This window comes from Aegilops tauschii, chromosome 1, assembly GCF_002575655.3.
Source record: "Aegilops tauschii subsp. strangulata cultivar AL8/78 chromosome 1, Aet v6.0, whole genome shotgun sequence".
Lineage (NCBI taxonomy): Eukaryota > Viridiplantae > Streptophyta > Magnoliopsida > Poales > Poaceae > Aegilops > Aegilops tauschii.
The window spans coordinates 66,224,713-66,248,835 of record NC_053035.3 but is presented as its reverse complement, the minus strand read 5'-3'; the positions used below and the strand labels follow the sequence as shown (position 1 = coordinate 66,248,835).

The window sequence follows — 24,123 nt, the reverse complement described above, 5'->3', positions numbered from 1 at the left end:
CACCCTTTACCAAAATATATAGATGCATTAAATAAATAAGAGATATTGTGATATCCCACCATATCCATGTTCCAACATGGAACCAACTTCAACTTCACCTGCAACTAGCAACGCTATAAGAAGGGCTGAGCAAAAGCGGTAACTTAGCCAAACAACGGTTTGCTAGGAAAAGATGGTTAGAGGCTGCCATGGCAATATGGGAGGCATGATATAGCAAGTGGTAGGTAGCGCGGCATAGCGATAGAGCGAGCAGCTAGCAAGCAAAGATAGAAGTGATTTCGAGGGTATGGTCATCTTGCCTGCAAGGTTCTCAGAGTTGTCGAAAGCTTGAGAAACAATAGACAGAGGACTCGGCAATACTTCAGTAACCAGATCATGCATAGCCACAAAAGGTTTAGAAATGAAAGAATGCGATGCACCAGTATCAAAAAGAACTTTAGCGGGAATATCATTAACAGGAAGATTACCCATTATCACATCAGTAGATTCCTCCGCTTGAGCTACATTCATCATGTTCACCTTAGCAGACTTTGGATTATGCTTGACCACTGCATTGCTGGAAGATCTGACAGGAGGAGGAGGCGGAAGACGCCTTTGGTTGAAGCACTTGTTAGCATAGTGACCTTTCTGCTGACACTTGTTGCAAGTCACCTCTGAGAGTGGACGGTGATAAGGAGCATTGTACTTTGGAGCTTGATTCTGAGACTTGTTCTGATAGCCAGAGTTGGAAGAGTTGGAAGAACCATGGCCACCTTTGTTCTTCTGCTGGTAAGGCTGACGAAATGGAGGAGGAGGAGGCAACCAGAACTTCTGTTGCTTAGCTGCCACAAGTGAGGAAGAAGAAGACTGAACTGCGTCTCTGACTCTCTTCTTAGAAGCCTCACACTTGAGCTGAGCAGCCTCTTGCTTCAGTGCCATGTTATAGAATTGATCAAACTGAGTAGGCTCAACAAGAACGAGAGCTAACTGCAGATCCTCTCCAAGACCACCTCTGAAGTGATAGATCATGCTCTTTTCATCAGGAACGTCTTGTTTAGCGAAGCGAGCAAGTTTCTGAAACTGGATGTTGTATTGATACACAGACATGTTGCCTTGCTTGAGATTGCGGAACTCCTCACGCTTGCTCTCAACAACACTTTGTGGAATGTGGTGCGCTTTGAAATCCCGACAGAAGTCAGTCCAAGTTATCACACGACCTCCTCTGGAATCTTTGTATTGCTGAAACCAATCAGCAGCTTGGTCCTTGAGCTGAAAAGAAGCGAACTTGACATAGTCCTCAGGCCTGACATTGCTACATTCAAAATGCTTGTTGATGTCCACGAGCCAATCATCGGCATCCGTGGCCTCGGCACAGTAGCTGAAAGACTTGGGCTGATTTGCGAGGAACTGGTTGAGAGTGGCAAAGTGAAGTTGATTGTTGCCTTGGCCTTGATTGCCTTGATTGCCTTGCCCTTGGGTGCGTTCTTGCAAGAGTTGCAGAATCATGTGAGCATTGGCGTTGGTGGCTGCCATGATAGCTTGCCATGCCTCCGGAGGCGGAGGTGGTGGCGGAGGGTTCGCTTGACTCCCTTCATTGCGATCTGGATTCTGACGCGTTGGCGGAGCCATCCTGAAGAGGGTGACATCCGTTAGCATCTTGGTAGACAAATACATAAGTAGAATCAACGGATAGAAATTGCAACATATAGTCTTCACAATAAACATTCGAACGAAGATGAACGAATGAATTCCATAGTAAAACATCACACTTCCATAAGTTGAGAAGCCACTTGAAAAATATATGGAATCAACATATGACTTCAAAGCAACTCGAATACCACAATTCAAAATAACCCATAGTATTGGCTTGCAGAATAAGCCGGAATAAACATATGATAGAGATTTCGTTCGAAGTTTTCGTGGTGGGGCCCACACGGGCTCAATCATAAAGCACCATCATGTACAAGGCTGTGCACATGACATACGAAGTGTCCCCGAGTCGGCATAGCCAAGGACTCTTTAAGACACTACGAGACCACTGTAAAATCAACCGTGTACAGGCGGACCACTAGACGTCGAACCCCAATCTCATATCATGCGTCTGTCGGAAAGATATCCTAAGGCTACTTGAATTCCCACTTATAAACTCCCGAAACTTTCTGGTTATGCAATCTGGTGTTGGGGATACAGGGGACACAAAATATATCACCCAAACTAGCAATCCCTAGATCCAGCTGTATCCATCCGTCAACACATAACCAAGAAACCTTCGGAAATCGTTTACCTCAACCTTCGAAAAACATCTGTTATACAAGTTATGGCAATACTCCCGAACTCCCGCCCCAGTACTGGGTGGCGTCGAGGTGATCTCACCAACAACTGCATAAAAGAGATTTCGATGTCGGCGAAACTCAGGTATTCCAGAACTGCAACGATAAAATTGTGACGACAACACCTCGGAGCTCAACTCCCCAGGACACTGCCACAACCCCTAAATGACAGGAGGCACCAAGAACAATGTTCTCGTCACAAAACTATCGGAACGATTCTAAGATACCCGCGTGATCCTAAAAAAAAATTAGTGAAATTTGAGAAGAGAAGAGTCAAAACTTCTACGTCAGGAGACCTCACCAGAGCGACGAAGGGACTGAGGAGTAAAAGAATCCTACTCTCCGATATATATAATCCTAAGACTCAAAACATTTTTGTTCTAGACTCAACAACGCCAGCGATTCGATCAAGCAGGGGGCTCCTAAGTCGGGGATGGCTCTGATTACCAACTTGTAACAAACCACTATGCGGTTATGCCTCTAAGTCGTTCCTCGACACGTGGGAGATATAGCCGCATCGTGGGCGTTACACTGGGCGCGTGGGCTGGAGGCGTACGTCAAGGTCGTTCGCGAGCTTCTTGACGACGGTGAACTTGTCGAGGAAGCCGACGAGGACCTCGTCAAACAAGGAGACGAAGCTGTCGTCCAAGCGGACCCTCACCCTGGCGGCCTCAAGCACTACCTGGAGACGTTCCTCGGTGCCGGGCCGCAGGCCGGCGTTGTGGACCATCTGGCACAGCCGGCTGATGCTCGCGCTCATCGCCTCCATGGGTCTAGCTTCTAGTCAACTGATCTTGCGATTGGAGTGATCACTCTTGCCCTTGGGTGCGTAGGTGCGTAGGGTTTCGTAGATTGGACTGGCGGGAGCCTTTATATGAGAAGTGCAGACTGCGTTGAATTCACGTGCGTGTTGGCCATCTACTCCTCGCCCCTCTACTGCACCTGCTTTTGGCTGTATGACAGGTTGGCCAGCCACCCGTTGGGCCCACGTGTCATACACCCAAAGGCAGGTGCAGTAAGTCAATGAAACTGCGTCCCCCTCCAAACATCACATGCAGTGGTTAGTTCATTGCATGTAATCCTATTAAGTAGCAAAAAGACATTAAGTTACCTCGCCGATCGGAATAAAACAATACACCATGTATTTATTTACAGAGGGAGTAGTACATTTTTTGTGACATGCATTACTAGATATTGCTAGTCAAATACTAAATCCAGATGGACGTGGTAGTACTACTAAATCCAGACGGTGGTGCTAGTACTAGTAGTAGTACTACCAATGTAGTAGCACTGTACTACCCGTTGGTCAAATTATTACGTGTTGCTCCTCATAGTGAAGTGACAAGACCCTACGCCGGAGATGACACCTGAGTATAGGCGCCGTGTTCGGCATACCATAGTCAGCCTCACCGTCTGTAGTCACTATCATCATGGCTGTAGACCTAGCCTGCTTACAACTAGCCGTGTTGAACATAATTTCCCGTGCGTAGATGCCCGTGCATTGCACGGAACACCAAGATTGGGGGGTGGACGGCGCCGGCAGCGGCCATCACGCCAGATTTTTCCATGGCCTTCTAGATGTGGTGGGGAGGAGATAAGGCTGATTGTGAGAGACAAGGAGTTGTTTGTAAATAGGGAACAAGTGCGGGCATCTTTTTGGAAAACTGGAGAAGTTTTGTTTGTATGCGTCAGATCTAGATCCGACGGCTATTGGTGAAAGATGGCAGGCACAACATCATCACCAACTCAGGACCTATTTGATTCGCAGGATTTTGAAAACGCAGGAATAGGACACGGCAATATTACAAGTTTCAAACTGATATTACAAATGTTAGGAGTAATGCTGCACCTACGAAGAGGGAATTACTAGGAAGTTTACGTAAGAACTTTCGTTACTTTAGGTGGATGCAGCATTATTGTACAAACTAAAATCCACCGTCCTGACAAGTCACTAATGGGCAAATAAGTTTTCGAGTCTCTGGCCACTTGATGTTTCAAAAACAAATTCAGCTTCTGCGGAGACTTCGTCATTTAGGCTTAGACGCTTGCGGTGATCAGCACGCCATTCATTGTTGCGCCAGAGAACGCCAAACCTCATTACCTTGAGCACACTTGCCTCCCGAACAAAGAACCTGGCCAATTTAATCTCAGATGTGCTGCCTCGGTAGTCGATCAAATCAATTTCTATAAGATGGATCTCAAGGCATTCGATGAGATTGTTATAGTGCATCACATTTTTCACTTTCGGGTCTTTTTTTATCTGCAAAAGAAGAGAACATATTAGAGCAGTTGGGTGTATAAGATTGTCGTGTCATCAAGAGGTACCAATATCATTCGCTCATACGATAGGGTTGGCTGGCTAGTGATATTTTTTCACTCTCTCTTTCTCTTTCCTCTCATTTACCTAGGAGTATGTGAAGAGCTTGGGCATTTGTTGCCTTCCACTATCTGGTCGATGCTATATTTCGCAAAAGTATGCCACATAATACGCATCGATGTCAAATCAAAAGATTTTGGCACCGCTCTCATGATGTGAGAGAGTTGGCACCGCTGTGCACACAGACCCACATGTATAAACAAATCAATAAAACCAACTACACCAGCCTCTCACTCTCCCAAACAAGTGTTTTTTTATTGCCTCAGTCCTCTCTCTCTCCCACGCAAGTGTTTTTTCATTGCGTGAGTTAATTTGGCACCGGAGCAAAGTAGGTGATCCAGATTGGGGCACCAAGTGAGCAATGGAGGGGCATCGATGCCAAATGCATCACAAGTGAATTTGGCACGTGTTTTGGCCTACATAGTGGAGGGCCGTTATAGCCCACTTTTGTACTACCTCTTATTTAGTATAAAATTTTGACCATATATTTATGTAAGAAAATGCCAATGCATGTCACTAAAAATTACACCATTTGAAATTATGTTCAAATACGAATCCAACGATATAGTTCTTAGTGACATGTATTAACATTTTGTCAGTTAAATCTATGGTCAAATTTTGATACTACAAAATAGGAAGAGTAAACCAGGACGGAGGTAGTACTTGCTCTTAGGGTAACCATAGAGTTACTGGAGTAGTCTAAGTTACTTTCCACTATGACTAGCCTAGGCTACTATAGTAGTACAACAAAAAAATGATGCAGGTGATCACGTGAGAAAAAATACTACAAACATTTCTTTCGGTGCAGTGCGTAGATGCAGTTTTGAACACTACACTTGTCATCGTAATTTGGGAAAATTACGAAAAATTTGAGCTACGTTGTGATTACTGTTTACTAATAGGAAAGAAGTTTCACCTCGATGAGTAGCTTCTCCGTGCACGGAAAGCATGTAAGGAATCCAACAACTTGATCCAGATTGGGGCCGATAGATTTTATTGCCAAGATCTTCAATGAGCGCATAGACTGGGTCAAGCTTGTGGGAATCATTTTCTGGAAGACGGTCGTAAATACATCAAGAAGAAATTTAAAAATGTGAATTTCAAGAAGACGGAGAAGAAGATGAGTGCTATACCTGAACGATTACGGATCTAATAAAGAGTTCGGAGAATTTGGCAGATGAGTGCACCAACGCTGTCAATTTCGGCGCGTCAATGACCCTGGTTTTTGTTGGACCTTCTAGATCCGATACAAGCAATCTCTCAAGGAAAGGCGCATTCTCAATGACCATAACATGGAACAGCTAGAGTGATCTCTTCCCAATTGATGTCTTGTTGCGGGGCCATCAAGACACATAAATCCATCGGAGATTCGTCGAGGCGATGTGGAGGCTAATGAACCCGTGGATCTGCTCAAGACGAAGGTACTCAAGCGCAGTACAGCTGCGGAGCAGGTGCTCCATAGCCTTCTTCGAGATGACAACGTCGAAGAGGTCGAGCTGTTTGAGTTGAGGGAGAAGAAGGGCGGGCGCGGCATTAATCTGGGGAAGATAGCAGGAGCTGAAGCTGGCACGGCGTAGCGTTGGCGTGAGGCGGAGCGCGGACGGCGGCAGAGAGCGACATCGTCCAACTTCAAAGCTGAGCTCCTCGAGCTGATCTAGGGCGGGGGATAATAACCACTCGTCGAACTTGGGTTGGACCTTGCAGTTGGTACTGAACATGCGGATGTCAAGGCGTCTGGCTGGCCCAGGGTGTGATGAAAGGATCTTGGAGACTGCGGCCATGCGTTTGCAATCCCCGTCGCAGAGGCAGCTATCGACGGTGAGGTTGAGGGGGACGCGGCGCCATAGGGGGCGCCACCGCCGGGAGAGCAGGGCGTTTCGCATGGCAGATTTGGTGGGGAGGAGGCCGATGATGACGAGCAGCACGTCGTCGGGGAGGCTGCCGATGAAGTCCAGGCTCGCCGGATGCGGTTTTGGCTCGAGCTGCCTCCGCTTGTTGGCTACCTCGCCGTCCATCTCAACCGGCGGCGACGCCGGTGTACACGTGTGCTGGTGTGTGTTGTGTGCTGGGTGTGCGCGAGTGCGTCCTTCTGTGCATGCCGTCGCGCAGTGGTGAATTGTGCGCGAGTGCGTCCTCCACACGGAAGAAGTGTGTCCTCAATGCGCCCTCAATTTACTAGCGTGCGGGGTGCTACCCCGAGTGGTTTCAACTTTGTTTACTTCACCGCGTGTCAAATGGGCCTCTAGTTTACTTATTTTCACCCACTACCACATGGGCCAGCACACGAAGATACAGAACATGAGCTGACAAGGCAGCATGTGGACTGGTTGACCGGTCAACTAAACAATATACAGAGCTATACGCTGACACAGTGAGCGTATGATCCGTCGGTATAGAGTGTTCGTGTGAGAGGGGAGGCCCGTGAGAGATAGCAGAGAGAGAGATGGAAAGAGCTACTCCCTCCGTTTGATAATGTAGTTCCAACATTTTTTTTAAGTCAAACTTTTGAAAGTTTGACCAAGTTTATAAAGAAATTACTTATATCCACAATACCAAAGATAAATGATAGTATGAAGTAAGTACATGTTGTGATGAATCTAATGATCTTTCCAGATGTAAATGTTTTTCTCCACATATACCTAGTCAAACTTTTCTGAGATTTGACTTTTCAAAACATCCATATGCTTATGGACGTGAGAGAGTCCCTAACTAGAGAGAGAGAGTGAAATAGAAAGAGTGAGTGAAAAAAGTGTGTGTGCGTGTGTGAAAGAGACATGGACAACACTCGATAAAAGTCGAGAAAAAACGTGTGTGTCTTATGCAAACATATCACACATGCGTCTTCGACAACGGAAGCAAGGTGAGGAGATAGTGTGTGGTTGTTTGCAACCGAGAGAGCAAGACCCCTAGCATGTGGCCAAGAGGGGTCTCACAAACAAGGTACAGAGGTCGACAGAGACGTACGGAGAAAATGCAGACATGGGGAGGAGAGAGTGTATGTTTGTCACAGAGAGATCCCCTGGAGATCGTGATGGGACTACATGGGTGGGAGATCGAGTGACAAGGTGTGTGCGCGATAGAAGATACCCCGAGAGATGTCGAGATAGATGTATGGATGGAAGGAGACAATATGTGTGTTCCTAATGGCTAGTGAGAGATAATCTCTACTCCTAATGGACGAGTTGGTTGAATAGTCCCCCCACTTTCGTCTGGTTTTTTTTGACTGTTTTTTTCGACTGGTTTTTTTCGTCACCTCCCCACCCCACCCCACCCCACGCATGCACCCCAAAAAAACCACCCCGCAGGAGAACGCCGTTCCTCTCGATCCCCTCCTGTCACCGCCGCCGTCCGCTCGATCCCCTCCCATCGCCGCCACCATCCTCTGGATCCCCTCGAGTAAGCGCCGCCGCCGTTGGCTCCCGATCTCCCGATCTCCTCGATTAAACGAGATCGCCGCAGCCGCTGCTCCTCCTCTCCCGGGACGCAGCCGCCACCGCCGAACCAGGGAGACGCCAGCGACCTTCGCTGCCGTCGCGGATCACCAGGAAGCCACCGCCACCGTCGCGCCTCGGATATGTCGCGGATCACCGGGACGCGGCCGTCGCGGATCAGGAACACCAGGACACCGCCGGCGGCGGCCCCTCGGATACCGGCAACCGGCGGCGATTGAGACCAACGAGGCGGCACCACACCCCTGGTACTTCCCTTCCCCATCCGCCAATCCTCTACCCCCTCCCCCCTCCTCTACAAAGGCCCGTGCGGCCCTGTCCCTACGACCTCGCCGGCCACGACCAGGGATGGCTGTGCATCCCGACGCCTCTCTTCTCCATTGATCCCCATCTCCTCAAGGTGAATCTTCTCCAGAAGGTCCCCTCTCCTCCCCGACGAGTACTCGCTTCCTTACAGGCAGGGGCAGATCCACCATGGGACATGGGTGTACAGATGCACATCCAAATTCTTTTGCCAAAAATTCGTATATAGGTATGTACTTTTTATATGACAGAAATACTAGCTTATAGGCTCAGTTCAGAGCAGCCCAATAGCCGGCAACAAACCAGCAAACCAGCCACTTTTGTGTTGAACGCACACGATAGAGTGAACGATGATACTGTGAACTGAATGTGTAGCTGCTATTCAGATTCATTGTGAAATCCCAACTGAATGTGTAGCTGCTATTCAGATTCAGAGAGAAAAATGTGTAGATGACACTGAGCGAGGATCTGCTTGATTTCATTAGCAGGAAAAAAATAATTATCTTTGAATTGTAGGCAGTAGAGCATGTCTTGAATTATCTTTGAATTGTAAGTTGTAGATGACACCTGGTTAAGCTTGCACACCTTTTTTCTATGGATTTCACGGAGGAAGATTTGATGCATAACTTGATTACATTAATTGGGACGGAATTCTTTTTTCAAGTGAACGATGATGTTGTCATATCTCGTCCTTAAGCCATGACATATTGTAGTTTTCTCCTTCTATTTTGTAATTTTCTTAATCTTTTCAGATATTGTTGCTATTGTGAAATTCGTATTGCTGTGAACCAATTGGCTTGACTATTAGGGTGCAAAAAAAAGAGCACTCAATATTGAATTTCTGGATCCGCCACTGCTTATACAGGCACGTAGTATGGGCTGACTGTCAGGGTCCTGACACGGGCTCTCCTTGTCCTGATCTGATCTTGATGCTACTCGGTCAATCTATGATGTTTGTTTCCTGTGTTTACATGGCAGAGTGGTTGCTGCACTCGCTTTTGGATGTGGATGCAAGTTGGGAACTCATTCAGTGATTTGAGGGTGCAGGTAGAGATGATGCTGCGGATGGGATGGGAAGATGCGTGTGTGCTAGCTGCCATTGCAGGGACTTTTTATTTTTCGGATAGTTCAGCGTCTTATTACGAATCTGATAGTGCTATCTGCCACACATACACCATGTTACGAATCTATTTACATGCGACTCAGAGAAAGAATTGCTTTGCAGGTACACACTTGCTGCCAACTGATGTATTGAACTTTCAAGGATTTTGATTGGTCGCCCAAATAACCCATTCTCCTTTTGTTGATATTTATGAAGGAGATCATTATTTCTCTTTTAGTTTCAGGCTGCCAACATCACGAATTTCATACTTATGGAGTGGAGCCACCAAACTATTTATGAGGTAAAATCACTATATACATATTGTTTTCCCACCTGCGTGCTTGCTTGTGTTTGTTTCTAGCCGGCAAGAATCCATCGAGTCTTCCTCTGTGTGTGCAACCTTGCCAGTGTGTGAATCAATCAAGGCAAGGGCAACCAAAGTTAAGTATGTGAGAGTCTTGCCGGGATCTGATCTATCAACTCCTTCAGCCAGCTTTGCACCATGTGCACATCGTCCATGCTAGAAAAGCACTTGGCAAGTGGACGGCTCAGTTGGCCCTGCGTCAACAATTCAAATCCTTATCTATACTCCATAGACACATACTTTTTTATGCAATTCTGAATTTATGGAAGCAGAAGAACTGATTATGTGAATTAAATATCTAATCCCATGTGTAGGTGCTATCCAAGTGTTGTGATTATTTATGCGCATATAACTTGCAGGTAGTTAACTCTATAGTATGAAGACTTAAAAATACGAGTGCATGTCATTGGTGTTTCTGAATCCATCTTCCATCACTTCTAATACTTTTGTATTACATAATACTATTTTTCCAGCAGTTGAATGACATATCGATGGTATTTGTAATAAATTTCTTTCTTCCATATTACCAGGAAATATGTTGAAGCACCGAATATATTCCATTTGCAGTGGACAAACAGAACAACACAACACATAAGCAGAGGAAAGTAAGCGCAAACCTTTCTCTCTTTAAATTCTTGAGGATGGTAACATTTTGTTACAGGTGTTCAAGATTCAGTTCTAACATTTTGGGGTTGCTAATCCATTGCAAGTAATCATTGCTTAACTGCAATGTTATCCAAATTTCATGTGACTTGAGTGCTATCTCATTTAGTTTTATGGCTTACAAATAACGTGCAATTTTGAAATTTTGTTTGTTGGCGGCCACATTTTCAATATAACTCAGAAAACTATTGAATACGTTATCAGTATGGCCTCTGAAAAATGATGTTTTTTCAGATATGCATCCACCTTCAAGTCCATCCATAGGCATTTTAAGCAATTCATTTTGAAAGGGCTATATAAATAGCTTAGAGAGAGACATCTACTAGCAGTAGAATGAAGCCTCCTTGTAGTAACTCTGTGTGAAAGAATTGATATAAAAAACTAGAAATATATAAATAATATATAGAAGGTAGAACCATAGAGAGATGTGTATGTTTAATTGGTATATTTTCAGTAGTATATTTGTGAAGCTGATATATCTTTCTTTTATAGGACATGGTTGCTCTTGCTTCATCTAAATAGGCCGTCTGGAAAGCCATGAGACCAGGTTGTACTATCATTTTGAATTTGTTTACTAACACCACAACTACCACATCCTCGCTAAACGACAGAGGTTGCTAGCAACTGCACGTGGAAAGATTGAATGTGATATTCTGTCTACTAATCAATAGTGTATTACTAAAACTACATATTGATGACTTTTTAAACAACATATAGTATTGTCCCCAGTTCTGCTTGATTTGATTTGTATTTCCCATCAGTTTTGTGTTTTGTCAGAGAATGGTTTTTCTTTACCTACGGTAGTCCCTGTACTCAGGTAAATCCTTTTGCATCATTTCACTATTGGTTCTGTCGTAATTGTATTAGAATGGGATTGCAACATGTGGGCTCCAACAAACATAATTTCAAAATTGCACGTTATTTGTATGACATAAAACTAAATGAGATATCACTCAACTCACATGAACTTTGGATAACATTGTAGTTAAACATTGATTACTTGCAATGCATTAGCAACCCCAAAATGTTAGAACTGAATCTTGAACGCTTGTAACAAAATTTTACCAACCTCAAGAATTTAAAGAGAAAGAAAGGTTTGCACTTACATTCCTGTTAGTCCACTGCCAATTCATAGTATTGTTAGGATTTCTGGGATCCTACATTTTGACTATTTAGCTGATCCCAAGTTATTTATATAGTTTTATCCCATTACATCAGATCTTTTTGGTTGCACGTATTAATTTACTGATTGTGTACTGGAAGCAATTTACTGACTTGTGTAGTATTTAGCTGATCCAAGGTTAGGCTTTTAAGTTTTCTCTCATCACACCATTGCATTTTAGAATTTTGTAGCTAAAAGTTTCTATTAAATTGGTGCCCGTATTAGAGGGAGGCATCGGTTAACTAAGGATATCGTCGCATGTATAGAGACCTCCAGTCCAGCATGTCAAGGTTGCTCTGTGCGGGCTCGATTAGAGGGGGCATGGACTTTATTAAGAACAAGTGAGTGCCGTCCTGTATCAAGTGCATGTCATGGGTTTGATAATATCTTAAAGAATCAATTTGTACTACATTATTCGCTGGAGGTAGCATCACGATGACGCAGAATTAAGGACTCGTGATTGGGAGTGTCTAAAAATTTATCAACTATTCTGATGTTCCATAAATCGTTAGTTTACCGAAAAAGGAAGGAGCTACCATCGCGGTTTGATTGCGTTCATCTTGGACTAATCATGATCAATTTGATGAGGCCTCCATCAGTTTCGTATAGGTTGTGCTAAGGATTCAACAAATTATGAGAAACCTGACGTCGAAAGATAGTGATAGACCATCGGATGAAGTTTACTATATGTTTTTGTCTTTACCATGTTTTTTCTTATACCATGTTGATTTTCAAATAAAGTGCAAGTTCTGAATGAAAGAGTAGACATTTTCTTATTGATGTCAAATTTTGCAACAAATTTTTTTGCCTTACCAATCATGCGGTGTGGGTGCTCACCGGCGCTGGAGCTGAGGTGAGGCGAATTCAAAACTTCACCCAAATGTCCGGATTTCTCATATTTCCGGCTTGGAATGCCCAGATTTCTTGTTTCCTTGGCTTATACTTTGGGTCTTGCACCTTTTCTTTATAGGTTCTGCGAATTCTTGTTTAGGGATCCGATGGAGAGCTCGGATATGGCATCGCAGCCGTTGAGCGACAGGGTCACGCCGAAGCTCCTCCTCGGCTGCACGGATTGCGTCACTGTCATGCCGGGCGAGCCGCAGGTATGATTTTCTTTGGTTGCCTCTGGTGGTCTTGGCAACATGCGCTCCCAGGATTACAAATTCAACTGCCAAATGGGTAGGAACATGATAGATTTGGGTCGACATGATATGTTCTGGAAGTTGATTCATTCATTCGCTTATTTGTCTGGTTTGTTGCCATCCGAGGGTGGTCCATGAAATCAGGTCTCTATATTCTTTTTTTTCAATCAAAGGGGAGCTACCCTGGCTCCCTTTCATAGAAACGAAACCAAAGGTGTCTGTATTCTCGAGAAAATAATCATGACATCTGTCAACTTTCTTTTTAGGAATGGCTTAATCATATGAGTTTGCACCGTCAACTTTTTCACATCATTTCTTTTACCACTTTGCTTCCAATAATTCAAACAACATATTATGGCTTGTTTAGTTATGGGATCTCTAATGTCCAGATCTCAGCTTAGAACATAGATAGTAGCAAGGTAACAACGAATAGTTATAGTGTTAAGAGTAATATTAGTTCTTGGATGTTTAACTTCTAACTTGGCTTTTTCTCGTACAATATTTAGACTGGATCCGGAAAGACATATACGACGGGTACCAATTATACTGGTGAAGCTGATCGTGGAGGAATAATTGCACCTCTCATGGAGACGATATTCAGGAAATCTGATGCGATGAACCGTCAGACAGAGTTCTTAATTAGGGTATCCTTCATCGAGGTACACTAGCCGGTAGCAGTTATCTTTACTTAAATAATTGGAATATATATTTTTCTTATTACCATTTTGTTTGTGTTGCTGTTCGCATCAGATATTCAAGGAGGAAGTATTTGATTTACTTGATGATCATGGGTCTGTTGCAAAAGTGGCAGCGCCTGCTAGAGTGCCTATTCAGATTCGACAAAACTGCAAATGGAAGCATTACACTTGCTAGCGTGATGGAGGCTAAGGTCAAGTCAAAAGAAGATATGGGCCATATGGACATGCACTTGGCACGAGGATCTTCGTCACGCGCAACTGAAAGTACAAACATACATAGCCAGGCAAGGTAAGTCGCATATACTGCTATAGCTAGGAGCCAACGCAGAGGCCCCGACTCCTCTACGTAGTTGCGCTAACCTGTATTTCACAGCTATGGACTCCTAAAGTCCTAATGACTTTTGTTTGCAATTGTTATGTTCCCTGTTGGGTTTTAGATTGGACCCTAATGATTAGATTTTTATTTTAGCTAGGTGATTACAGATCAACAGGATGCATGCATACGCAAGGTTAGGGTAGTTCTAGGGAGATCTATTGTTGCTACACATTAATGGCTGTTGTTTTACAAAATCCTGATACATCATGTTCTCTGTAGTGCGTTGCTCTTTTGGTTGATACGTGCAAGTAATGTATGCCGATTGGAAGTTGATCAGCATGCGTCAGATATGAAGAGAGGGAGGCAACACAATGGACATCAATCGAGTTTCAGAAATAAATGTTCATATAATCAAATTTCAGGATTGTTCATCTTCATAGGTTAATTCGTGAACTCTATTTTATAGGTTCACTTCTTACATAGGGACAAATTAGGTGTCACAATCCTGAACCCCCTGTTCATGTTGGGTCTTCAAGGAGCTTACTTAGCTTGACCTTGTGGTTTTGATCTGGTGAATCACAAGCTAACAATAATCTGTTGTATGACTACAGTGGATCCTTTAAAAAATAGGCGTCCAACAACTGTTTATATGATCAACTCTGAAATAGTAACACAACAAATGACAACAGATGGTAGTTTGGCATTTATGATCAACTCCTATGAAATAGGTACAAATCAAATGACCAGATACTTATCCAAAAATGATGAACTATTTTCCCATTGACAACCATCAAGTATTGTACAATTTGATGTACGTATATGGATGATGAATTTGCGATGATGAGGCCTTTAGCTACTAATCCATTTCTCATGATTTTCTGTGCCTTTTATTTGGGGTTTTTTAGAAGCCCTTGTTATCTATTATTTGAAACTTTTAAGTCCCAGAGATTGCACATATGCTGGAGAGCTCAGTTCTTCTTTTCTTTAGATCGGGCTGCAAAGCAAGTTGCTGATGAAGTGAAGTAGATGATTCAAAATGAGAAGAAATTCACTGTATTTATTTACGATAGTGAACTTGAATTGTTTTGGTAAACAATTTCGTGAGCTGGCATTACACCTATTTTGGTAAACTATTTCGAGAGCTGGCATTATATCATCCGTTGCGGCTCTTATTTCATGTGCCTTCTTGAAAGAGCACATGTAGAAGAAAATATGGTGAAATAATAAAGTTTGTAGAGCAAGACAATGGATTCCATCAACTCCCAAGTCTCAAGTTCTTCATGTTTTCTGACCTAAATATTAACGTGAGGTGAATGAAGATGATGTCATGTCTTGTTGCAGGGTGATTGAGGAGTAAATGCAAAGGTACAAAGAGTAACTGATAAGTGTGTTTGAACAATGATAGTTGTTCACATTAGGCATTTGCATAGGTACTGTGTGCAGTTGCAACCCCCACTCATATGTGTGAATTGAATCTACTTCCTTTTCTTCCTGTTCAAATATAGGGTAAAAATAATGTTTAATTTTTTATTCAACCCAACAGATTTTTTTTTGTTGGAATCAAGTTCAAGACATGTCTTTTGCTGATTGTGCCAGTAGAGCTGCAAGAGTGGTGGACATGCAACACAGGGAGGTGAAAGAAGGGAGGATCAGGAAGGATGGAGGGAGGTGACAAAGCTGGGAGAAAGGAGGGAGACACCAAGGAAGGTGGCATGGGAAGAAAGTGAAGTTGTGGCCCAAGGCTAGAGTGTGATCGTGTAAAATTGTTACCTTTCCATCAATGCTCAGGTTCATTGTCATTTTTAAAGTCTGGCACTTGAAGATCTACACAATTGTTGTCGAGGAAGATGATAAACTCAATGAGGATGATAATTGGGGTTATTGTGAAGCTCGATGTTTGGTGGAGTACTCTCGCGGTAAAGAGGACAAGGCATGCAAACATGAGTAACCGATAGGTTTGTGTAATCACTTCCATTTTTTCTAGGAACATTGAATATAATTGATTTTGTAAAGAAAGCGGTAGAGAAGACTGTACTTTTGGACCTTCAGGTGAAGCGGGAATTATATCATTGTGATATCAAATAATTGTTCATTGATTGTTTGAATGAGTTGTTGACATATGATTAATGTATGATAAATTTGCGTTGTGAAGTATGTGTATGAATCAAGTATCGCCCACTTCTTTGATTTTATCGGTTTTGCTAAATCTCAATGTGTCTGAATTTTTGTTGCCGTGTCACTGACTTTTTGCTTTGCACGAGGCCGAAGACGGGGATGACATGAGGAGAGCCAACCACAGCGAGGCCGAGCCATGTACAAGCAGGAGCGAGTCTGAAACTTAACCAGTGAAGGTGCATGGGCGTGCGGGTGGGGGAGGGGTGACATCAAAGTTGTTCATTGAGGATGGCCGAGGCGGCAACCCACATGGCGGTGGTGGGAGGTCGAGGGGAGCGGGGAGGTGATAGCCGCGGGTTGCGGGGATGGAGGAAGGAAATTAGGCTTGGGTAGGGCACGATGAAGGAGGAGTAACTGTTTGGGAAAGGTGGGAGAAAATGAATAGGTGGTAGCATGTTCCTAGGGTTGCGGGGATGGAGGATGGAAATTAGGCTTGGGTAGGGCATGATGGAGGAGGAGTAACCATTATGGGAAAGGAGGGAGAAAATGAATAGGTGGTAGCATGTTCCTAATCGTTGGATATTGTTTTTATTGCCAAAAAGAGAAGTGAAGTTTTGTCAAGTATCTAACGTATAGGTGCCTTCTTAATTTATTTTCAATCATTTGCCCGTAGCAACGCACGGGCATTCTACTAGTAATACTTAGGGGGGGAGTGCTTGCGCCTATGATGGAGTGAGGGATTATGGTACTTATTAGGGGGGGTGCGTGTCACATAGAGAGAGAACAAGGGCGGAGAGTGTTGGATGGGTCTATATGTATAGCGCGAGCGAGACATGTGTATGTGTGAACCAGGGAGATATAAAGTTTGAGAGAGATTGAGGAGCCCCGATAAGGCTGAGTGGTGCGTCAGATAGCTGAGAGGGGGAAGAGATATTCCATCCGCTCGATAATGCAGTGCATGTAATTTTTTTAGAAGTCAAACTTTGGAAACTTTCATCAGGTTTACACAAATGTTATTTATATCTTCAATACCAAAGATACATCATACGAAACTACATCTCATGGTGAATCTAATGGTATATGTTTGCCGTTCCAGATGTAATTGTTTTTCTCCACGTACATGGTCAAACTTTGTGATGTTTGACTTTTCAATAAATCAATATGCTATGGACCGAGGAGAGTGCCTAAGTCGAGAGGGATCAAGTGCGTGTGAAGGAGAATGAGTAAGTGTGCAAAAAGAGTATGTGTGTGAAAGAGAAAGTGACAACAAACGATAAATTAGAGAGAGTGTGTGTGTTTTTTCGTTTCTTAGGCGAACATATCACGCATGCATCTTCGAGATAGAAAAGCGAGGCCAGGAGATACACGAAGATAGCTAGTGTGTGATTGTTTGCAATGGAGAGAGACACCCCTATAGCACATGTCCAGTAGAGGTCTGGCCAACAAGGAACAAAGCTCGAGAGGGACACATGGAGAACATGGACGCATGGGGAGGGCGAGAGGGTGTGTTTGTGATAGAGAGACCCCCTCGAGATCGTGAGGGCACTATATGGGTGGGAGATCAAGGGAGGTGCGTGCGCGATAGAAAGATGCCCCGAGAGAAATCGAGATAGACCATGCACATGTTTGTGATGGAGACTAAGATTAGCTAGTCATATACATATAGGGGGGACTGCGTGTGCCTACAATTGAGTGAGAGACCATCATACTTGGCTAGCTAGGCATGAGATTGTGTGTGTGTGCATGTGTGTGTGTGAGATGGAGAGAGAACGAGGGAGAGGGATAGAGTTTTAGATGGGCCTATCGAGTGCGAGTGAGATATGCATGTGTATGTGTGACCCAGGTAGATGGAGAGTTTGAGAGAGGGGGGAAGAGCTCCAAGACGACAGAGTGGTGCGTGAGAGAGTTACGGGCAACGAGCCAAGGAATTTGTGTGCGTACGATGAGTGCACCCAAGATATCTAGCTTGGACTAGAGAATCATACATAGTGTGCGAGAGAGACCTATAGATGGAGTATATATGCATGCGAACTAGAAAGACCCCCCCCCCCCCGACGCACACACACAAAGAGAGAGAGATGGAGAGAAAGAGAGAGGACCAACAAGGTTTGTGTGTTGGATGCGTGCGACAGAATTGAAGATTGTCGGCGAGAGAGAGAGAGAGAGAGAGAGAGAGAGAGAGAGAGAGAGAGAGAGAGAGAGAGAGAGAGAGAGAGAGAGAGAGCGGGAGTCCGGGAGAGGGGGAGGTCGTGTTTTATGCATCAAAGACTGATATAAACCATGTTTCGATATAAACTTGCATTCAAATATTTAAATTGGAGAACATGTTGTCTGCAATCCACACATGAACGGATATATGCGTATATCAAACAAGTTCATTAATTTGACTTTCAACATGTTCATGGAGTACTATAATACTGTACAACATGCTATTCGATTGAGGTGTTCAATTTTGGATTTAGTTCACTATTTTGACCTGGTGAACGAGCTATTTCATTGAATCGAGATATTTCATTTTGGGTTTGATTCCCGTTTTTGAGTGGGTCAACTATTTGTCATATAGTAAATCGCTAGCAACGAGCATGTAAAAAACACATTACTCCCGAGCATCATCTCTCCATCTAAAAAGAAGTGGCAAGCTAATATTTCTAAATTTGATTCGAATTGACTTGGTAAGGTAGACGTGGATGCTCGTTCTCCCAAATTTTGAACGAACCGTTAAACATCCTCTGCTCGGTGGAATTCGCCCGAGCAAATAAATGGGAGACACGAAATTACCGTCCTGTGTGGGAGACGCATTAATTGGCCCGTTGTGCATCGAGGGTAGGTTCGTAACTTCATCCAAGCGCGCCTTCTCCTCGGCCGAAATGACATGTGCGGAATAATTCATAAACCATGGTCGGCAAAACACGCTCTCCTTGCCCGAAATAGGTCGCGCCCACTATTTCAAAACACGCTCTCCTCGCCCGAAATCGCTCGCGCCCACTATATTTCAAAACACGCCCGAAATCGCCCGAAATCGCTCCCGCCCACTATTTGGGGAGAAGAAAAGTTACTCTACTATCCCCGACCCTCAGTACACAGACCCAAGCCGAGAAGCCTAAAGGCAGGGGTAGAACTGTAACTCCCCCTCACATTTCAGACAAATGCGTCTGTATCCCAATTCCCCCCCCCCCCATTCATACCTCGTGGGCGCCAAATCACCTTCTCCCCGGAAGCTCCCTTCTCCCGAGCCGCGAAACCTCGGCCCCTCCTCCATGGTGCCCCCCACCGCACCAATTTCACAGCCGCCCTCCTCCCTAATGCCAGAGACGATGTCCATTTGCCGTCGTGTACTGGGTCGTGTGCCTCTTACTCCGTGCTGCTGGAGCTGCCTCAACGACGGCCGCGTGAACCATACCGGAGCCGATTCACCCCCGCCGTTGTTCACGCCGCCGGAGCGGCTCCAACTTCGGATCCGTCCAGAGTCCCGGCGCTGCTTCCCCGTAGCCGTCGACCGTCGCGACATCGTTGTTTCCCTGTCGCCGGTGGCCACCGCAACCGCGCCGGCCTCACCGACTCGGCAGCTAGACCTGCCTACTTCACCATGCCACCAGATAGGTCGCACCCTCATCTCAAATCACTTTATTTAGGCATCAGTTGTCTGAATTTTTATTCTGGGCCAATCGATTCCCAATGGCAAGCAGCACCCCTCGAGGCGGCGGAGCTCCTAGGCTGCCGGTTGGCTGGTGTCTAATGTAAGGGTGCGGAGCCGCAAGTTCGCCGCGGTAGCAGCGCTTAGATGGCTATCTTAGAGTTGCGTGGGTTCAAGGTAGTGCCGCCGCCGGATCTGGATGACGGGGAGTCTTTGTGGATTGGCCCGGGGGCGGCGCAACCAGGCTGTGCGGTGGGGCGGGGAGCGGGGTTTTGGCCGGGCCACGGATGGCGGAGGCAAGCTGCTCTGCCGTTGGTCGCTGGCTCTTCGGGGAAGATTCCTAACAGTGTCAGCCGGGAGGCACAAGACGGCCATCAAGCCATCCGGCGTAGATCGGACAGTACCAAAATAAAATAAAATCGTGTGACCCCAATTTAGTCTCAGTCAACAGACGTGTGACCACTCACGTACCTTGCTGTTGATCTCTTAGTGTATTTCTTCAGATCAAAGAGATGTGTCGTTCTTAACATTACGCGTTATCTGCATCTTCAGCCACACCGTCTTCCGACTCACCGCAGTTGCTCCAACAAGAGAAGCCTACACCAGAAGGGAGCTATAGTCCCCACTCAACAGTTCCCTGCATTGAATGCGCGTGCCCGACATGGACAGCCACAACAACTGCAGGGCCATCGACAAGTCAGCACATGATGCTCACTCCTATGGATGGCGGCCAGTTAGGTTGTACCCTCATCTTACTTGTGTGCAACATTTATGGCTTTGTTATTCATCTAAGCATGGAAAATAGATTATCACATTTCACTATATATTCATGCTGATCTCTTACGGGTCTTGTTCAGGAGTTAACGTTGTTCCATAGTTCAGCTAAGATACTTGTTCTTTAGGTAACGATGTTCCATAGTTATCATCCATCAGCCAATGCTATCCCACAAGCTGGTGATTATAGTATTATACCACTTCTAGTATTACCTATGTTGTTCTTTAATACTTTATTGTGCCATCTAGTTAATCTCGAGTACAAACGATACATATTCTGTAGCTTTCATCTGTGTTCTCCCTTTAGTTTTTGAGACCTGTTGCTACTAGTTAACCCCAGTCCTACTATTTATGTCATCTCCTACAGGCACTCATTACATAAATCTAACTACTAGTTGTCTTCCATGCATGTCAGATATAATTGCACACACTGATATATCCACAAGAACCTCACGGAGCAATGTAAAGGCCAATAAACTTGATGTCAATGATACCCAATATGATGGAACATGTAAAGGCAGTTCTTCAGAAGACTTGCAGAAAGATGTTGAATCCTCTTCACCCCACAAGGTCCTTGCTCTAACTTGGCCCGTGATATGGGTACAACATGCATATAATGTCCTGGAGTGTATGTACTCTGTTGCAATGCCATGTGCTTAGCATGCTGATCATGCATGTAAATATGTCATGACTTCCTGTTTTTCAGTACCTATTCCATTCATGATAACATGTTTTCAAATTCAAGTACTATCATTCTATTCTATCGCAATGCCATCTGCTTAATTTGGACATCATGCTTCTGAATATCTTATGCATTGTTATTCATCAGTACGTACTTCATCTGTCTACCATACCATGTTTTTTTTATATTGAAGTGTTGTTCTAGTGCTCTGTTGCAATGCCATCTTAGTTTCCCAATCATACACGTGTATGCTGCCTTAGTTTTTTCTGTACGTATTCCGCTAGCATACAGTTTTACATTCAACTAGTGTTTTTTTACTGTGTTGTCCTGTCGTATCCCTAGCTCTTACACCATACTCCCTCTGTCCGGATTACATGTTGCCGAAATGGATAAAAAGGATGTATCTAGAACTGAAATACGCCAAGACCCATCCATTTTTTTGCGGATGGAGGGAATACATGTCAATATGTCATGCCTTTCTATTCTTCAGTACCTATTCCATCTCTCTCTGCTGTAGCATGTTTTATAATTGAAGCACCATTCTTCTATACAAGGCATGCAAGGGGAAGACAACTATGTTAGAATCTGAAGGGTTACAAATGAGGTCTTTGCAAAAGATCCAAACGCCAGGAGATAATAAACCAACTCCAGTTTTTATAGATACTGCTCCAGCACAGAGAAACCCAACTCCTACTGATAATAAGCAGATTCCAGTGGCCAAAGAACTAGTCCGCTCTAGTCCAGCAAAAATCTGTCAACTCCATTCTAAGAAGCGTGTGCGTATCCTTGCATCATGAAATTTTATAGCATGCTGATCATATTTTCTACATGTTTCTTACCCATCTCTCTTTTATAAAATAAGCTTAACAGATAGAAGAATTTCTGCACTGGTATCGTTTGTGAGGAAAGATTCTTCCAGGAATTCTCTGTACTCCAATGCAGATGTAAGTACCTGTTGTATATCACTATATTTTTACATCAGCATGTATTTTGTTAATCGGCGTGAATCCAACCTTTATCTGATCTACATTTAGTTGTAGCAAAATGTATGATTAAAGGCCACAATGTTGATTTTTGTAAGGAAAACTGCCTGGTAGTTTTGCATCGTGAGCTGCATGAGTGTACTATGTCATATCAGTGGGTTTGATTACTTTGGTTCTGCTATGGGTTTTCAGTGTTTTTTTACTGTGTTGTCCTGTCGTATCCCTAGCTCTTACATCATACTCCCTTCGTCCGAATTACATGTCGCAGAAATGGATAAAACTGGATGTATCTAGAACTGAAATACACATAGACCCATCCATTTATTTCCGGATGGAGGGAACACATGTCAATATGTCATGCCTTTCTATTCTTCAGTACCTATTCCATCTCTGTTGTAGCATGTTTTATAATTGAAGCACCATTCTTCTATATAAGGCATGCAAGGGGAAGACGGCTATGTTAGAATCTGAAGGGTTACAAACCAGGTCTTTGCAAAAGATCCAAACGCCAGGAGATAATAAACCAACTCCATTTTTCATAGATACTGCTCCAGCACAGAGAAACCCAACTCCCGCTGATAATAAGCAGATTCCAGTGGCCAAAGAACTAGTCCGCTCCAGTCCAGAAAAAGAATGTCAACTCCATTCTAAGAAGCGTGTGCGTATCCTCGCATCATGAAATTTTATAGCATTCTGGTCATATTTTCTACATGTTTCTTACCCATCTCTCTTTTAGAAAATAAGGTTAAATGATAGAAGATTTTCTTCATTGGGATTGCATTCGAGGAAAAAATCTTGCGGGAATTCTCTGTGCTCCAATGCTGATGTAAGTACCTATTGTATATCACTATATTCTTATATCAGCATGTATTTTGTTAATCGGCATGAATCCAACCTTTGTCTGATCTAAAATTAGTTGTAGCAAAATGTTAAAGGCGCCAATGTTGATTTTTGTAAAGAAAACTGCCTGGTAGTTTTGCATACTGAGCTGCATGAGTGTACTATCTCATATCATGCACATTACTGAATTGTAGTGCTGCTCTGCTTGCCCATTCATTCATTGTGTCAATGTTGCTTTCGTATTACCTTACCTGGCTGATGATAGCTGTGCCATATTGTGTTAATTTGGTGTTGGCTAGTTGCCCAAACATTCGTTGTGCCAATGTTGCTTTCCTATTATCTGACTTGGCCAATGATAGCAATGCTAGTGTCTTAATTTGGTGCAGGCTGCTGAAGATAAGAAGACAAACTCTGAAAACAGCAAGGCAACCCCATTGTTTCTTTCCAATAAATCTAGGCTAGGTAATATGTCAATAACTCATGATTAATCTGTTTGGTTCCCCTCCTAATTTATGTTATGATGCAGTGGTCGAGACACTCTCCACTATCAATAATACAAGCCTGCCAAAATCGCCATCTGAATCTGTTCAGTATCCTCTGTCTCGAATGCAACGGAAAAAATATATGTTTGTGACCCAATTAATGGCTGAAGGAATGATGGAAATGGTGGAGGAATCAGAGGTGCAGAGTCGTGCGACACAACAACTGATCAATGTTTTCAGAGACAGTGTAGCAAAGTGATACGTCTCCAACGTATCTATAATTTTTTATTGTTCCATGCTATATTATATTCTGTTTTGGACATTATCGGGCTTTATTATACACTTTTATATTATTTTTGGGACTAACCTATTAACCGGAGGCCCAGCCCAGAATTGTTGTTTTTTGCCTATTTCAGAGTTTCGCAGAAAAAGAATATCAAACGGAGTCCAAACGGAAATGAAACCTTCGGGAACGTGATTTTTGGAACGAACATGATCCAGAGGACTTGGACCCTACGTCAAGACATCAACCAGGAAGGCACGAGGTAGGGGGGCGCCTACCCCCTGGGCGCGCCCTCCACCCTCGTGGGCCCCATGTTGCTCCACCGACGTACTTCTTCCTCATATATATACCTACGTACCCCCAAACTACCAGATACGGAGCCAAAAACCTAATTCCACCGCCGCAACCTTCTGTACCCGTGAGATCCCATCTTGGGGCCTTTTTT

The 24,123-nt window shown here is 44.1% G+C and overlaps 1 protein-coding gene across 40 annotated transcripts; it reads left to right on the top strand.

The window, feature by feature from the left end:
- Positions 1 to 7,960: 7,960 nt before the first annotated feature.
- On the top strand, positions 7,961 to 16,003 carry LOC109779223 (kinesin-like protein KIN-4C). Of its 40 annotated transcripts, none has more exons than XM_073508285.1 (11): positions 7,961 to 8,383; positions 9,191 to 9,303; positions 9,417 to 9,663; positions 9,785 to 9,841; positions 10,435 to 10,509; positions 11,060 to 12,582; positions 12,700 to 12,832; positions 13,378 to 13,530; positions 13,622 to 13,858; positions 14,039 to 15,391; positions 15,482 to 16,003. In XM_073508285.1, exons 6-9 carry the CDS (start codon positions 12,509 to 12,511, stop codon positions 13,742 to 13,744), a joined length of 483 nt encoding a protein of 160 aa, XP_073364386.1. In that variant the 5' UTR covers positions 7,961 to 8,383; positions 9,191 to 9,303; positions 9,417 to 9,663; positions 9,785 to 9,841; positions 10,435 to 10,509; positions 11,060 to 12,508; the 3' UTR covers positions 13,745 to 13,858; positions 14,039 to 15,391; positions 15,482 to 16,003. The 40 variants fall into 40 exon arrangements, with proteins under 40 accessions (XP_073364386.1, XP_073364423.1, XP_073364409.1 ...); XM_073508322.1 differs by having other exon boundaries at positions 9,779 to 9,841; XM_073508304.1 differs by having other exon boundaries at positions 7,977 to 8,383; positions 9,486 to 9,663.
- The last annotated feature ends 8,120 nt before the right edge of the window (positions 16,004 to 24,123 follow it).

What these genes read in the sequence shown, in the direction of transcription:
- LOC109779223 (XM_073508308.1), top strand. Translation starts at nt 12,509, where the DNA reads ATGTCAAATTTTGCAACAAATTTTTTTGCCTTACCAATCATGCGGTGT. An exon ending in TCATGCCGGGCGAGCCGCAG is followed by an intron (nt 12,833 to 13,377) that starts GTATGATTTTCT and finishes TACAATATTTAG; the next exon opens with ACTGGATCCGGAAAGACATA. An exon ending in TTAGGGTATCCTTCATCGAG is followed by an intron (nt 13,531 to 13,621) that starts GTACACTAGCCG and finishes TGTTCGCATCAG; the next exon opens with ATATTCAAGGAGGAAGTATT.